This window comes from Arvicola amphibius, chromosome 4, assembly GCF_903992535.2.
Source record: "Arvicola amphibius chromosome 4, mArvAmp1.2, whole genome shotgun sequence".
In the NCBI taxonomy this organism is placed as follows: domain Eukaryota; kingdom Metazoa; phylum Chordata; class Mammalia; order Rodentia; family Cricetidae; genus Arvicola; species Arvicola amphibius.
Window position 1 is genome coordinate 37,132,587 of NC_052050.1, and position 16,816 is coordinate 37,149,402.

The 16,816-nt window shown below is 41.9% G+C and overlaps 1 protein-coding gene across 2 annotated transcripts in view; it reads left to right on the forward strand.

The window, feature by feature from the left end:
- Positions 1-16,816, forward strand: part of Tada2a (transcriptional adaptor 2A) — a 51,478-nt gene that overhangs the window by 4,860 nt on the left and 29,802 nt on the right. Inside the window, exons 3-6 of one of the 2 annotated variants that reach the window (XM_038328130.1) lie at positions 2,229-2,335; positions 3,970-4,029; positions 12,098-12,189; positions 15,392-15,549. In XM_038328130.1, the coding sequence (XP_038184058.1) occupies positions 2,229-2,335; positions 3,970-4,029; positions 12,098-12,189; positions 15,392-15,549 (417 nt within the window). Of the gene's footprint in view, positions 1-2,228; positions 2,336-3,969; positions 4,030-6,803; positions 6,851-12,097; positions 12,190-15,391; positions 15,550-16,816 lie in introns of those variants that run through there. The other variant, XM_038328129.1, reaches the window with a different exon arrangement.

The following is a 16,816-nucleotide window of genomic DNA, read 5'->3' on the forward strand; positions in this document are numbered from 1 at the left end:
GAACCAGTATCTTGAGTACTTCAGAGCATCTAGAATCCCAGTCCTGTCTGCAAAATGCTATTAGTGCATCCATTAGGTTAGTTAATTGATGCAGTGAACTGTTAAAAAGGATAGCGAAGGGTCACAAGATGGCTCAAGCCTGAGGACCTGAGTTCAGTCTGTGGTTAGCACATGTTGGAAGAAGAGAACTGACCCCCAAAAGTTTCTTCTGACCTCCATATGCTGTTGCATATGCGCACGCACACACACACACACACACACACACACACACACACACACAAATAATAAAATATAAGACAAAAAAGTTAGAGATGATCTAGGGGAATGACTTGGGCCTAGGAATCCAGGGCCAACCTTGACAATGTAGAGCCTGTCTGGTTCAAGGCTAGTCTGGTCTACAGTGCTAGTTCCGGGACAGCCAGGGCTGTTACACAGTGAAACCCTGTCTCAAAAAACCAAATAAGTAAATAGAAAGCCGGAGTTCAGGAGGTGGTGATGTGGTAAAGACTGGCATCTGGGCTGGAGAGATGGCTTGTCACTTAAGGTGTTCTGCTCTCGCAGGGGCCTGGGGTTTAGTTTCCAACAAACACCTCAGGTGACCCACAGCTGCCTGTAACTCCAGCTCTGGGCCCTGACACCTGGCCTCCATGGGCACCTGCACTCGTATGTACATACCACACACACATACAAACACACATTTTTTTTAAAAAAAAATGACATCTAGCACTGTATTTTGTTTTTTCACCAGAAGTGGTGGATGGCAAATGCCTGTATCCCTCAACGTTGAAGGCAGAAGCAGGAAGATCAGGAGTTGAAGGTCATCATAGTTGGAGACCAGCCTGGGCTACATGAGACCTTGTTTCAAAAACAGAAGAAAAGGAGAAAGTGTTTGGGAATACTTTTTTGTTTGCTCTTTGGTTTTTCGAAACAGGGTTTCTCTTAGTCCTGGCTGTCGTGGAACTCATTCTTGTAGGCGGATACTGCTCATTTGTTTCCCGCTGCCCAGACCCGAAATAATCACACAGAAACTATATTAATTAAAACACTGCTCGGCCTATTAGCTTATGCATATTTTTAGTTAACTCTTACATCTTAAATTAGCCCATTTTTATTAATCTGTGAATCACTATGAGGTTGTGGTTTACTGGTAAGGTTCTGGCTGGCGGCTGGTGACTTTCTCATTTTGAGCTCATGATCCGCCTGCCTCTGCCTCCCAAGTGCTGGGATTAAAGGTGTGCCACCACTGCCTGGCAGTGGAGTAGATTTCTTTATCCTGTCCTTTTCTTCTGTGTCTTCATGTCAAAGCAAATGGCTATTAGAGGAAGGAATGGTGCCTTGAAGGGTGTTTTTTTTTTTTCTGCTTTAGAGAGAAAAATACTACATAATATGAGATCCTGCCCCAGACTAAACAAAATAAGTCCCTCCATCTCCCTTTCAAGGCTTTTGTTCCACATTCCTGTGGGTAATCACAGGGAAGAGTCGGTTGCCCTGACTTCAAAGAGACAGGACCTGAGGCAACCTGAAACAGACATACCTGCAGTTTTAGGGCTTTGGAGGGTTTATAGTGTACCCTTTGCCTTCATAATTCAGAGACCTGTTGTTTTTACCAGAACAAGAGAGTTCTGCAATGTTTTGTGTTTTCCTGGGTAGCAGTCTCAACCTAGACACACAGCTTAAACCCCAAATTGGAATTCTCCCAACTTAAGAAAAAAATTCAGATTTGCAGAGAAGTTGAAAGAAAGTGACTGGTTGTGCACTTCTGCCTAGATGGAGCAAAATATTTATTTACTTATTATTGTGTATACAGTGTTCTGCCTACATGTATGCCTGCAAGCCAGAAGAGGGCACCAGATTTCATTGCAGATGGTTGTGAGCCACCATGTGGTTGCTGGGAATTGAACTCAAGACCTCTGGAAAAGCAAGCAGTGCTCTTAACCACTGAGCCATCTCTCCAGCCCAGACTTTAAAAGTTTTACAAAAATCAAGTTTCTCTGTAGGTATCCTCTCTGCCTCCATATTTGAAGCTGTAGGTGTCCTGGATGAAGGAACATGCTGCCATGTAATAGAAAGGGGAGTGGCTCTTGTTTATTATGTGTGGAATAAGCTTGTCCCGCCTGAACGTGTTTGTCAAGGCAGTTGCTGTCTCCAGCCATTTGCAGAGCTTCGCCTTTTGCACTTAGTGGTGTTCACAAGGAGATTTGAACTTCCGTTTGTTTTCTGTGTTCTAGATGATCCATCTGATAAGCCCCCTTGCAGAGGCTGCTCCTCCTACCTCATGGAACCTTACATTAAGTGTGCTGAATGTGGACCTCCTCCTTTCTTCTTGTGCTTGCAGGTAACCAACTCCCTGAGGAAAAGGTGTCTTTCCTGGTCTGTTTTGTGAGTGCAGTAACGTGAGGTGGCTTAAGACCACACTGCATGAGCTCTCCTTCTGCAAGTGTCTTCGCCGTGATACTTTACTAGGAAGCTCGGAAACAGCATATGGCTGAGACAGACAAGTCAGCTGTTCCATAGAGCGTCTCAACTTAGTGCTTACCACTTTCCCCAAGTAACTTTAAAGTTATTTAGATTACAAGAATCAGAACTGACAGGTTGTTCCTTTTGATCTCACTGTTTGTTAGCTTCTTAGAGTGGTCTTTGTATAGATGACAAGGGAACAAGCTGTTTTGTGGAGTATATTAGGAGTAAGACTGATTATAAGTGTGCCAGGTACTGTTTTGAGTACTTGAATCACCCCCTAAATCATCACTACAGTGCTGTAAGTGAATAAATAAAATATCTCCATTTTACAAGTGAAACTCAACCAGAGAAAGCCTAGATAATTTGCTTGTTGGGAATATCAGGTCTTACTCAATCTAAGACACTTATTTATAGGAAGTATTCCAGGGATGGCAGAAGCAGCTCAGCGGACCTGAGTTTGAATCACCAGCAACCTGGGCATGATAGCATTTTCTGTAACCCCATACTGGGGAGGGAGTGGAGATATGGGGAACCTGAGGGTTTGTTAACCAGCCAGACAAGCTGAAATGACAAGCTCTAGGTTCAGTGAAAGACCTTGTCTCAGGAAATAAAGGGGAGTGCAGTAGAGGAAGACTCCCAGTGATGGCCTCCATAAGGGCATGCATAGGCGAGTGTACCTAGAAATGTGCACACACAGCATTCCAGTGTTAGATGGGTTAAAATGTAAAACGTGGCTGATGAAAGTTGTGATATACCTTAGGTTATAAGATTATATACTGGACATAGGGTGCATTTGGGGAAGATGAATAGCAGGAAGGAAGATGAAGTCAGCCTGGGCTACATAGCAAAATTCTTTTTGGTATACCAAAAACAAGAGAAGACCCCAAAAAACTATAGCTTGTATGACTAGATCACCTTAGACTGGTAGTGGCAGTGGATGCCTATAATTTTAGAACTTTGGAAGTGGAGAGGCAGGAAGATAAGGAGTTTGAGGCCAGCCTAGACTACATAGGGAGATTAAGACTAACCTGAACTACATGAGACCCTGCCTCAAATAAAATAAAAAAGCACTTTCAAGCCATCTTTTGTCTTGTGTTTTTTTTTTTTTTTTTTTTTTGGTGTTTTGAGACAGGATAACTCTACATAGCCTTGACCCTTCTCATACTATGTAGATCAAACTCGCCTCGAACTTGCAGAGATTCACCTGCCCCTGTCTCCTGAGTGCTGAGATTAAAGATGTGCACCACCAAGCCTGGCTTTTATTTTGTTTGTTAAAGATGTGGTCTCATGTAGCCTAGCTCATGTAGCCTAGCTTGCCTTGAATTGACTATGTAGCTGAGTGAGGATGACTTTGAACTCTTGATCATCCCAGTCCCACCTCCCAAATGCTGGGGTTGAATCCAGTGTTTTGTATATTTGTAGCAAGCCTTGTACCAGCTGAGCCTTATCCCTAGCCCTAAGGAAGTATTTTTTATGTGGCTTTTGGTAATTTAACTTTTTTCTTCACAGTGTTTCACTCGAGGATTTGAGTACAAGAAACATCAGAGCGATCATACTTACGAAGTCATGGTAATGATGACATTACTGGAAACTTTTATTCCTTTTTCAAGTATTGAGACTGAGAACTCATTTTCTTTAGCTCCATGTATCTCTGTCCTTTTTCTCTTCTGAATTTGATAATTATCTAGTATGTTTTTTAGTTCTTTGTAACCTATTAAGATATTTAAATATAAAAATAGCTTAACAAGTATATACATATGTTGTAGTTTGAATATATTTAGTATAATCTCATAGGGAACGACATCATTAGGAGATTTGTTGGAGTGAGAATGGCCTTGTCACTGTGGGGGTGGGCTTTGAGGTTTCCTGTGCTCAGGAAAATGCTGAGTTTCTCAGCTGACTTCTTGTTACCTGCAAGATGTAACATTCTCAGCTCTGGAACCATTTCTGCCTGCGTGCTGCTATGCTCCTCATCATGATGGTGATGGACTGAACCTCTGAAACTGTAAGCGAGCCACCCCTCAATTAAATGTTTCCTTTATAAGAGTTGCTGTCGTCATTATGTCTCTTCACAGCAATAGAAAACCTAACTAAGCTAGGCGGGGTGGCCCACGCCTTTAATCCCGGCCAGCACTCAGAAGGCAGAGGCATGCAGGTCTCCGAGATCAAAGCCAGCCTGGCTACCTGGTCTATGGAGTGAGTTCCAGGACAGCCAGGACTGTTACATAGAGAAACCCTATCTCAAAAAACTCCCCCCCCCCCCCCAAAAAAAAGTAAGACAACATATAATGTAAAAATGACTGACTGCAGTGTGGTGGCTCATGCCTGTAATCAGACAGGGTTGCCATGAGTTTAGGCTAGTCAGGGATGTAGTGTGAGACCCTGTGTGGTGGTTTTTGTGAGAATGGCCCCAAGTTTCAGTCATTTGAATACGTCATCCCCATTTGGTGACTGTTGGGAAGTAACTTTACCTTTCTTTTGCTGTGATGAAACACTGTGACCAAGGCAACTCACACAAGGAAGGGCATATTTGGGACTTCCAGTCCAGAGGGATAGCAGTCCATCCATCATGCTGGGGGGCGTAGCTGTAGCCAGACAGGCCGGCATGACACACAAGTAGTAGCTGAGAACTCAGATCCTTATCCTCAAACAGGGAACAGAGATGGGGGTGACAGGAGACTTTTGAAACCTTATCCTGTCCCCAGTGACACACCTCTTCTAACAAAGGCCACACCTCCTAATCCTTTCCAGACAGCCACCAGATGGGGACCAAGTATTCAGATATCTGAGGCTTATGGGGTCTATTTCCATTCAAACAACCACATCATGTTTCAGAACACAAACAAATAATAGGGCTGGAAGGATGGTCTATCTATCATCTTAGAGTGCCAACTGTTCTTGCAGAGGACTGTAATTCAGTTCTTGGCACTGATACTGGACAATGCATATCTCCCTATAACTGGTGCCCTCTTCTGGAATCCATAGATATCTCTGTAGATGGACTTTTCTGCCACCAATCCCAAATAATGACATGGAGACTTATTATTAATTATGAAAGCTAGGACTTAGCTTAGGCTCTTCCCATTAGCTCTTATAACTTAAATTAACCCATTTATATTAATCAGTGTTTTGCCTTGTGGCTTTTTACCTTTCTTTCAGCATGTATCTCCTGCTTCCTCTCCACCTGGCTGGCGACTCCACTCCTCCTTCTTTCCAGAGTTCTCTCTCTGCTCAGAAGTCCTACCTATACCACCTGCCTAGCTATTGGCCATTTAATTTAGCTTATTACACCAATCACAGCCACACATTTTCACATAGTATACATATATCCCACAACATACCTCACTCATATATGCACAGACACACACACACTATAATTAAAAATAAAATACATATTTTAAAAAAGTAAAGTACAGCCGGGCGGTGGTGGCACACGCCTTTAATCCCAGCACTTGGGAGGCAGAGGCAGGCGGATCTCTGAGTTCGAGGCCAGCCTGGTCTACAAGAGCTAGTTCCAGGACAGGCTCTAGAAACTACAGGGAAACCCTGTCTCGAAAAACCAAAAAAAAAAAAAAAAAGTAAAGTACTAAACAACATACAATAAAAAGAATTAGAAGAGACAAACTGGTTGATAGGCTAGGTAAGATTTGACTCTGATTTGAGTAATAGCATAGCCACCTTTAAAGAAAAAGTATGCCACTCTTCCCAGCTGGGGCCAGGAGTTTAATATGCCAATGTAAATAATCAGGTCTTTTGACAGGTCTATGTATCTTGTTAAAATAGTTTTGTCTGGAGACTGCAGTTCTAGCTTAGTGGTAGAGGCCTCCCCTAGTGTGCACCAAGCTTTGAATTTGATCCCTTGCATTTCAGGGGGAAGTTTTGTCTGTTTTCAGAGTATTTAAAGCAAGTTTTTCAACACTTAGCCCCGGTACAGTTTTCTTACAGTAATAATTCAACATTGTAGATTAATCTTTTGTCACTGTATTAGTTTTCTACAGTTGCTGTTATAAATTATGAAAATTTAAGTGTCTTAAGAAAACACTGATTTATTATTGCAGAATTTAATAGGTCAGAAGTGGGCTTCTTGGTTTGAGGCAGGTCTTAAGAGACTGTAATGGAGGTGTTTGGCCAGCCTGAGCTTTTATCTTGATACCCTGGGGGAGAATCTGTTTCTGAGTTCATTCAGCTTATTGGCAGAATTGACTGCCTTGAGATTGAAGGATTGGTGCCTCTGTTTCCTGGCTGGTTGTTGGCTAGAGTTTGTTCTTTGTTTCTAGAGGCTTCTCTGGCCTTTGGCCTCCTTTTGCCATATCCAAAGCCAGTGAGTGATACTGGGAGACCCTGAGGGCTGTTGACGAAGTATTTGAGACTCTGACCTGCTTTATCCCTCGTAAGCAATTTCTCTCATTCTTCTGCCTTCCTCTAATACTTAAGAGAGAATTTATTTTTTTATTTTTAGGTTTTTATTTTTATTATGTGTGTTTTGGCTGCATGTATGTTTTTGTACCACATGGTACCAGGTGTTCCCGGAAGAGGGTGTCAAATCCCCTGGACTGTTGTGAGCCATCATAGATTCAGGGACTTGAACCCAGGTCCTCTGGAAGAAATCCAGCGCTCTTACCTACTGAACCATCTCTCTAGCTCCACTCTAGTACTTTTAAAGATTTGTATGAATTCGTTGGACCCACCTAGATAAACCAGGCCTTTCCCTGACTTTGCTAGTTGTTAGTAATTTTAGTTCTAATTCTGCAGAGTGTTTAATTTTAATTTTATCTGCAGTACTAGTGCTTGATGGAATAGTAGACAGAAACCTGGGAGAAATCTGGAATGTGTTTAGAATTCTGCCAGTTATGTAATTCACAGTACTTTATGTGTGTTTCATAAAGATTAGAAATTGGGGCATGGTGGTACATGTCTTTAATCCCAGCACTCAGGAAACTGAGGCAGGTGGATCTCTGTGAGTTTGACACCATCTTATCTACATATCGAGCTCCAACACAGATAAGGCTATATAGTGAGACCCTGTACACCCCCCCCCCCCCCGCAAAGAACAAAGCTAAAAAGGAAAGTAGGGATGCAACTCAGCTGGTAGAGTGCTTGCCTACCATATGTAGAGCCCTGCATTCTGTTCCCAATACCACGTAAAACCAGGCATAGTGGCACACAGTAAGTACCTGGGAGTACTTGGGAAATGAAGCTGGCAAAGGTCTTTCTCATTTTCTACATGATCAGTTGGAGGCTACCCAGAGATACATAAAACCTTGTTTCAAAACAAAATAAGACAAATCATTCAGAAAGAGTGACTTAGCATGAATTTGATCATGTGTTGGTTTCTGTTAGTGTTTCCTGTACCTATAATACTGGGAGTCATGTTCTAGACTAAATGAATTAATAAGAATTTTGGGAGAATAACTATCTGCCTTTCCTTACAGTTTCCAGTCTCTCCTTTTAAAAATATTTATTATTATTTTTGTTGTTGTTTTGAGACAGGGTTTCTCCTTGGCTACCCTGGAACACTCTCTGTAGACCAGGCTGGCCTCAAACTCACAGAAATCTGCCTGCCTCTGCCTCCACAGAGCTGGAACTAAAGGTGTGCGCCAGCACTGCTTAGCTTTTGTTTTCAGTTATGTATAGATGTGTGTGCTTGCATATGGGGGTGTGTATGTGAGTTCAGGTATCAGCTGAGGCCAGAAGCATCTGATCATTCAGAGCTGGAGGTACGGACAGTTATTGGGCCCTTAACATGGGTTCTGGTAAACCAAACTCAGGTCTTCTAGAAGAGCTTCTTTAATCACTGAGTTATTTCTCCAGCATGCAGTCTCTTTTTTAATTTGAATGGTTTTTTGGTTTTTGTTTTTGTTTTTGAGTTTTTTAAGACAGTCTCATGTATCTCAGGCTGTCTGTCCTCAAATTTGCTATGTAGCCAAGGATGCCCTTGAATTTTAGATATTCCTGCCCCCACCTCCCAGTGATTACCACATTTTATTTTAAGTCTCATATTCACTAATTGGAACAATAACCAAAATGTTTCCCCTTTTGTCTGTTGAATGAGGGTTTGGAGAGTAGGGTCAGAGCAGATTTGGCTTTGGGTTCATTTCACCAGAGTTACTATATCTTCAAAAAGTGGATTTACTTTTTCCAAATGCACCTAAGAATGTCTAGACTCAGATTTTGTTATTTGTTTTATTTTAATTATTTTTATGGTGCAAAGGTTTGGATCACATGCTGCTACTGAGTATCTCCAGTATCCAAATTTATTCATTTGAAGTGGTAAAATAACCCTACGAGAAATTATGTAGCTTGGGTAGTTTGTAGTCATGCCCAGCCATCTGGTGGAAAGCTGACTGTGAGCTCTCTGTAGCTATTCTGAGCACCATGCCTTCCTTCCACATAATGCTAAAAACACTGTTTCACTTCAGCCAGGTCCACTTAATTTTTTTTTTTTTTTTTTTTTTTTTTTTTTTTGGTTTTTCGAGACAGGGTTTCTCTGTGGCTTTGGAGCCTGTCCTGGAACTAGCTCTTGTAGACCCAGGCTGGTCTCGAACTCACGAGATCCGCCTGCCTCTGCCTCCCGAGTGCTGGGATTAAAGGCGTGCGCCACCACCGCCCGGCCCCACTTAATTTTTATTACATCATCTTTCTCACATGTTCCCCCACCCATGCAAACACCTTTCAGGGATCTGAACTCAAGGGAGCCTCTGGGGCTACTATACTCTCTACCTTTTATTAGCAATCTCACTCTCTTTCAAACAGATCTTCCTCTTTAGAATGATGACCAGCTTTTGGCTTTCTACACCCCAGGCCTCTAAAATCTTGCATTTTTTTTTTTGCAGCACGAAGCATCTGAGAACTTTAAATGGTTTCAGTACTTTCTCATCTCACCCAGTGCTGTATTTTGGGAAGTTACTCATGGTGTGGTGGGTGGTGCATTAATAGAGATTTCTGAATTCTGTAGCTATTTTTGTCTTGTAATTCTTAAGACATTGAGTAAGAGAAGGCAGATCCTCTATCACACCCTTTATGACAGTAATTCTTAGACTTTATTACCTGGAGTTTCTTAGAACTGTGATTTCTAAATCTACAATTAGAGATTCTGACCCAAGTTTAGGTCAAGAATTGAATAACATTGAACTTCAAGAAGAAAGGGAGGGGCTTTTTTTTCGTCTTCTTGAAGTTCAGTGTATATTCATAAAGCCTTTTGTTCTTCTATTGTGTAGAAAGTATTCATTAAATTGGTAAGGGTAATCAATATTCTGAAACAGTTTTAGAAAAAACAGACTGTTGTCTTAGTTTATGTTTTATTGCTGTGAAGAGACACCATGCCCACAGTAACTCTTATAAAGAAAACATTTAATTTGGGGTGGTAGCTTATAGTTTTCAGAGGTTCAGTCCATTATCATCATGACAGGGAGCATAGTGTCATGTAGGCAGACATGGTACTGGCTACATCTAGACTAGAAAACAGCAGGAAGTTAACTGTCACACTGAGGGAAAGTTGAGCAAAAGAGACCTCAAATCCAACCCCCACAGTGACACACTTCCCCCAATAAGGACACACCTCCTTCTAATAGGACCACTCAATTTGGGGAGGCATTTCTTTCAAACCACCACACCTGTCAACCCACTGTGTGACTTCATATTTGCATATCTTTGTTGGTGCCTGTCAGGTTGAATGTGATTGGTATGAGTTTAATATATGCATGGACCCTGAAATTTCACTCATTCTCATAATAAGCTCATATGGTAGGCTTAGACGAAAATGGGTTGCCTGTTATCTCTGTGATTTTACTAAGATGACAGATTTTTTTTTGTCACCAACAAAAGCTATAACAAGTTGTAAATGCCTCTGGAATTGGAAAGACTTGTATTATTTTCTTTTTTACTTTCATCATAGAAAATTTCAGACATCCATGAAAGCAAATAGTGTTTAGCTCTGTGTCCTAGCTAAGTTGTGGTTTGAAGTAGAGATTGCTTTATTACCTCCCACGATTGCTGTGGCTCAGAATTCAGATGAGGCCCAGAGCAGTTGGTCCTCAGCATATTCTTCAGTCACTTTGCAGGTTCTTTGATTACTGCATAGACCGTTTACCCCTTTCCTTTTGATGGACCCCTTGCACCTTGCCCAGATAGGGAGCTGTTATAAATACAGCTGTTGTGAGCATTCTTGGGTAAGGCTTTTTGTGTTCATATATTTTCATGTTTCCTTGGGTAGAATGAGTATAATGTACTGTTTAACTTTCAAAGAAATGACCAGAATGTCTTCCCAAATGTTTGTTTGCGTTTACACCTGTCAGTGTCTGATTGTTCTAATTATTTTATATACTTGCTAACATTTGGCATTGTCGTCATATGTTTTGGTGTGTATAGCATAGTGTTTTGTTTGTTACCATTTGTTACATAGTCTCACTATGTAATCCATACTGGCCTCAAGCTCACAATGATCCTCTTGCATCAGTCTCCAAGTGCTAAGATAATATGCATGCAATATACCCTGATCACCTTTTATTTATTTGTTTTTTTTATCTTAAATTTTGTATATGTGGGGAGATATACATGTCTTCCACAGAGGCTAAAGATGTCAGATTCCCTAGATTTGGAATTACAGTGCTTGTGAGCTCAATATGGATTATTGCAATTGAACTCAGGTTCTCTGTAAAGGCAGTATAAAATTTTGTTTGTTTTTGTTTTTTCAAGACAGGGTTTCTCTGTGTAGCCTTGGCTGTCCTAGAACTCACTCTGTAGACCAGGCTGGCCTCCAACTTACAGAGATTTGCCTGCCTCTTCCTCCTGAGTGCTGGGTTAAAGGTGTGTGGTACCACACCCGGCTCTATGTGGGTTCTTTTTTTCCCTTGTTTTGATTTTTGAGACAGAGTCTATATTGTAGCCCTGGATATCCTGAAACTCACGATATAGACCAGACTGGCCTAGAACTTAGAGATCCACCTGCCTCTGCTGCTCAGGTGCTAGGATTAAAGTATGTACCACCATGCCTGATTCTTTTTTAGATTGGTTTCCTTTTTAATTATTTTTAAGATGTATTTTTAAGCATGTGTGTGCACACATGTGTGCCTGCACATACGCATACACATGTGAGTTTAGGTGCCTGTGGAAGCCAGAGGCATTAGACCTCGTGGAACTGGAATTACAGATGATTCTGAGCCACTTGACATAGGTGCTAGTAATCAAACTCTGGTCCTCTGGGAGAGCTGCATGCACTTCTGACTGCTGAACCAATAAATATCACCATAATCACTATGTGACACATCCAAAAATATTTATTCTTTTAAAAAATTAAATATTGTTGTGTTTTACTGGAAAACATTGTATCTAATAGAGGTAGGAATGGAAGATGTAGAAAATAATAACATAACCTAGGGAAAATAATGACACAGCTGATAATGATGGTCTTTGTTTGTATGTGGGATGTGTGTACACCTGTGTATGGAGGCCAGACCTTGACATCAGGTGTCTTCCTGCAAGATTTTCCACCTTATTTTTTGAGACAGTGTCTCTCACTGAACCTGAAGTCCCTGCCTGCCTCTCATTGGGTTACAGGTGTACACTGCCACATGGACGCAACCAGGTTCCTGCATGTCACTCCTAGCCCTGTTCTTAACCAATCTGTCTTCCTCCTTAGACCTCAGACTTTCCTGTTCTTGATCCCAGCTGGACTGCTCAAGAAGAAATGGCCCTTTTAGAAGCTGTAATGGACTGTGGCTTTGGAAATTGGTAAGAGTTTAATATTGAGTGGTGCAGTCTTCATGCTCAAAACAGAAGCCACTCTTGAAACACAAAAGCAGAGAGCCTGGGAAAGTGAAAAGCTGTGGTGCTTTCCTGATGGCCAGGGCGTCAAAGGTAGTTTCTCGTCTATGTACACATCTTCTAGGCCTGAAATACCTTTGGAATGCAGGGTGCTTGGTGGCTCATGACTGAGCAACTCTAAGATTGTTCTTCCAGAGTTGTGGAGAAGTTTAGGTTACTAATTTATTTCTCACTTCTGGTTTTATAGGTTTCTGGGCACACTGTGCAACTTTTAAAATGCAAATGGGGAGTTGGGGGTGGGAGTTTGCTTGTCATCGTGTCCCCCTGCCCATCTGTGTGCCCCCCCCGTGTGTGTGGGGGGTGGTTGGAGATGTTATCAAATGTCTTGCTCTCTTTTGCTTTCCATATTGAGACAGTCTCTCCCGTAATCTGGAGGTTGTGGTTTCAGCTGATTTGAGCTGGCTAAGCTCCTAGGATCTGCCTTTCTCTGCCTCCAAAGTGCTGGAGTTACAGATGCAGGCCACATGACCAGCTTTTTACCTGGGTGCAGAGGATGGGAACTCAGGACTTTGTGCACAGAGAGCGCTTTAATCACTGAACCATCTCTCCAGCTCCCAGAGTTTACATTTTAGGAACACTATGCTGCTAATTTTGTTTTGTGAACTGGATAGCAGATATGTTATTAAATATTTTGTTCATGAAGCATCTGAAGTTTAGGGAGTTAAACTCTTTCTCATTTTTCATAATTTAATAGTGAAGGAACCTTCTTCTGGATCTTCCCTGATTGCTATAGTCCTTTCTTGTGTAATCAGGTGTGCTGCCTTCCCTGTGTCAAGAGGGAGTCCAGAGTTCAGCTCACATTTTGTTTCCATTCATACATTTAGCACCTGTGCATCATGAATACTGTGTGTTGTGGAGAAAACCAAAGATGGGAAAAGTGGATCGCTTGTGAGCAGCTTACTAGTCATCTCTTCCTAAGGCATTACTTTTTCTCAAAAGTGGGCCAGTCCTCCTCATCTTCCTTCCCTCTTAGCAAAGACTAGGAAAAAGTCTGTTACTCTATGGGGGAGATAGCTCAGTGTTAGAGCTTTTGCTCAGCACACGTGAGGTGCTTGAGTTCAGTTCCCATCACCACCCAGAAGAATCTAGTTGCTTCTGTATCCAGTGTGGGTAAGGGACTGCGCTTGGTGATAAGAGCATGATAATTTAGGTTCCTGCCCTCCTTGAGGCTCTTTACCTAGTAAGGGAATCAGACTGTCTACAGTTAACTGAAGCACAAGCAGTGTAGTGATGCCCTAGGGGAAGGGTTCTCTAAGAGTGAGCTTGAGGAGGAGACCAAGATTTCACCTCTACCGCTGCATCATCTGAGGTAGGAGTCAGAGGCTTCAGTATAAATTCTGGATTTGTCTTCTCCTTTTTATTTAAAAAAAAAAAAAGATTTATTTATTTATTATGTATACAACATTCCTTCCCTGTATGCTTGCATGCCAGAAGAGGGCACCAGATCTCATTATATATGGTTGTGAGCCACCATGTGGTTGCTGGGAATTGAACTCAGGACCTCTGGAAGAGCAGTCAGTGCTCTTAACCTCTGAGCCATCTCTCCAGCCCCTGGATTTGTCTTCTTTAGCAAGTATATTATTTGTTTAGATATCATATTTTTTTTATTCTGTGAAATAGAAGTAGCAATACAATAGGCTAATACTAAAGTGATCTTAAATTATGTCTAGGTGTTTGTAGCTCAATGCCTTGCATACACATAGGAATTCTAGTGAAGAAATGTCTATTTGATGCTATAAAACATGTAAAAGTAAAACTAGATACTTTTTTAGACAGGGTCTCACCAGGTAGCCTTGGCATGCCTGGAATTCTATATAAACCAAGCTAGCCTCTAACTTACAGAAATCCACCTATCTCTACTCCTCAAATTCTTGGATTTAAGGCCTGTGCCACCTTGCCTGGCACTTTTAAACATTTTGCATGTTCCAAGATGATTTCTATTATTATTGATGATCTCTTAAGTTTTTTAAGGGCTTTATTTATTTATTTAAAATATTTGTATGTGCGTGCATGTATGTGTCTATGTAAATATTTGTCACTTATGTTCACATGCTGAGGAGGCCAGAAAAGGGAGTGGAGTTACAGGCACTTGTTGACCACTGAAATAAATACTTTAAATGCTGAGCCAGCTTTCCAGCCCCTTTTAAACACTTTTTAAGTCACTTTTATTATGGTGTATGGGGACATACTTGTGAAGGTCAAAGGACAACTGGCAAGAATTGTTTCTCTCCTTCCACCTTTTGGAGATGGGAGCTGTTTTGTAGTTTTGGGGTTTTTTTTTCCCCCCAGACAGGGTTCTCTTTATGTGATTCTGTCTGCCCTGGAACCCAGGATATAGACCAGGGTGGCCTTGAATTCACAGAGATCCTCCAGTCTCTACCTCCCAAGCTCTAAGGTTAAAAGCATAAGCTACCATATTTGGCCTCTTTTTATTTTGAAGAATTTTCTCACTCCATAGCCCTGGCTGATGTAGACTTGAAACTCAGAGTGCCTGCTTCTCCCTTCCCAGTGTTGATATTATATATTATATATTATATTATAGGCCTTGCCTCCGTGCCTGACTCCAGGTGACTTCTTATTGATAACAGTTCTTTCTCTGGCCTACCTCAGGGAAATTTATAGATGACAGTGATGTGATGATGACATTCGAAACAAGGTTTCATGTACCTGTCTCAGACTAGCCTTTGAACACAGTATGTAGCCAAAGATGACCTTGACTTCCTGTCCCTTCTATCGCTGCCTTCTTCATATTGGGGTTACAGTCGTTTACTAGCATGTCTGGACTTTGTGCATTCTAGTGGAAGCTAGTGACCAACTGAGCTACATACCCAGCCTGGAAATTTATGGGTCGGAAAATAGTCATCTTCCTTCCAGTGCAAAGGAAAGGTCCCTTTATTGTTTCTCTATCTTGGAGTAACAGGATTTGGACCATCAGATGGCATGCATATCAGTGGTGTATCTGTTTCACTGTTTTGCTGATATCTACTTGGAGGTATCAGATTATTGATTTTATGTTGATTTGTTTGCAAATATGGAACAAACAAATCAACTTTCAATGTTCTATATTAGTAAGAAAACTACTCTCCATTCTTCTTCCACATTTTTCTAGGCAGGATGTAGCTAATCAGATGTGCACCAAAACCAAGGAGGAATGTGAGAAGCACTACATGAAGCATTTCATCAATAACCCTCTGTTTGCATCCACCCTGCTAAACCTGAAGCAAGCTGAGGCAGCCAGAACTGCTGACACAGCCATCCCGTTTCACTGTGAGTGCCTGCCTGTTTGGGAAAAAGGTCCTTAACCGTCTCTGGGCTCTGTTTCCATAGCAGATAAACAGTGGTGTGGTGATTCGGATAGCTAAAGAGCTCCTGGAGGGTAAGAGGAGGAGGCAACACATCCCAGAGGTCAGAGTTGTAGCCTTCCACTCTGGATCTCTTGGAATATACCAATTAACATTAATGATTGCTTCTGTAAAGTGGTATGTCCCAAAAGGGGCCAGTCTATCTGTGCTGTCATTTGTTGCAGCGTTTATAATCAGGTAGGAGTTGCTTATCAGGATCCAGTTTTGCCTCGGTGTTAAGTCCAAGAAGTAAGTAGTTCAGGCCTGGCTGTGGTGGCGCACGCCTTTAATCTCAGCACTCGGGAGGCAGAGGCAGGCGGATCTCTGATTTCGAGGCCAGCCTGGTCTACAAGAGCTAGTTCCAGGACAGACTCTAGAAACTACAGGGAAACCCTGTCTCGAAAAACCAAAAAAAAAAAAGAAGAAGAAGTAAGTAGTTCTTTTTATTCACTTGGTTATGCCAGTGAAGGCAGTCTTACATCTTATATGCCGGTGGGCATCAGTGGGTCTTTTGATACAGTATAACCAGAGCCTGATGAATTACAAACAAGTGTCTTTCATGAATGGCCCCAGAATAGCAGTGATGTATGGATGCTTTCCCACTGGCCTCCTTCTCCTCACTGCTTGGAAACAGCTCTGTAGCTGATGGCCTCAGAGGTTGCCCATTTCTGCAGTTTGAATGGCTCTTCGGATGTTAGCACTTTCCTTACGTCCATTAGGCCTGTCTGTTCCTAACAGCAGCCCAGTGAAATAAGTAGAACAGATGCTTTTGTGTTATATACAAAAAAACTGAGATTCTTAAAAGGTTGAAAAATTTCTGTGAAGTCATAGAACTGTTGGAGGCTGGCGCTAGTACTCAGTTTGATTAACTTAGAAATCCAGGAGTTTTGCTTCTCAGTTGGATAAGATCTGTAGTTGATAGTGGTCCTAAGGATCAAAGGAGCAGACACTGACAGGATACTGGAGTTCTCTAATAACATTGAAGGAAAATGGTTCTTTCATTTCCTTTCATTTTTCATTCATTTTGGGAAAGCAAAAACCAGAGGGCAAGGCTATAGGATGGCTCAACAGGCAGAGGCACCTGCCACCAAGTATGGCCTAAATTCAATCCCTGGGACCTATATCGTAGGAGAAAACTAACTTCTGCAGCTTGTCCTCTGACCTCCACGTGCATGCCATTGCACACGCCTGCC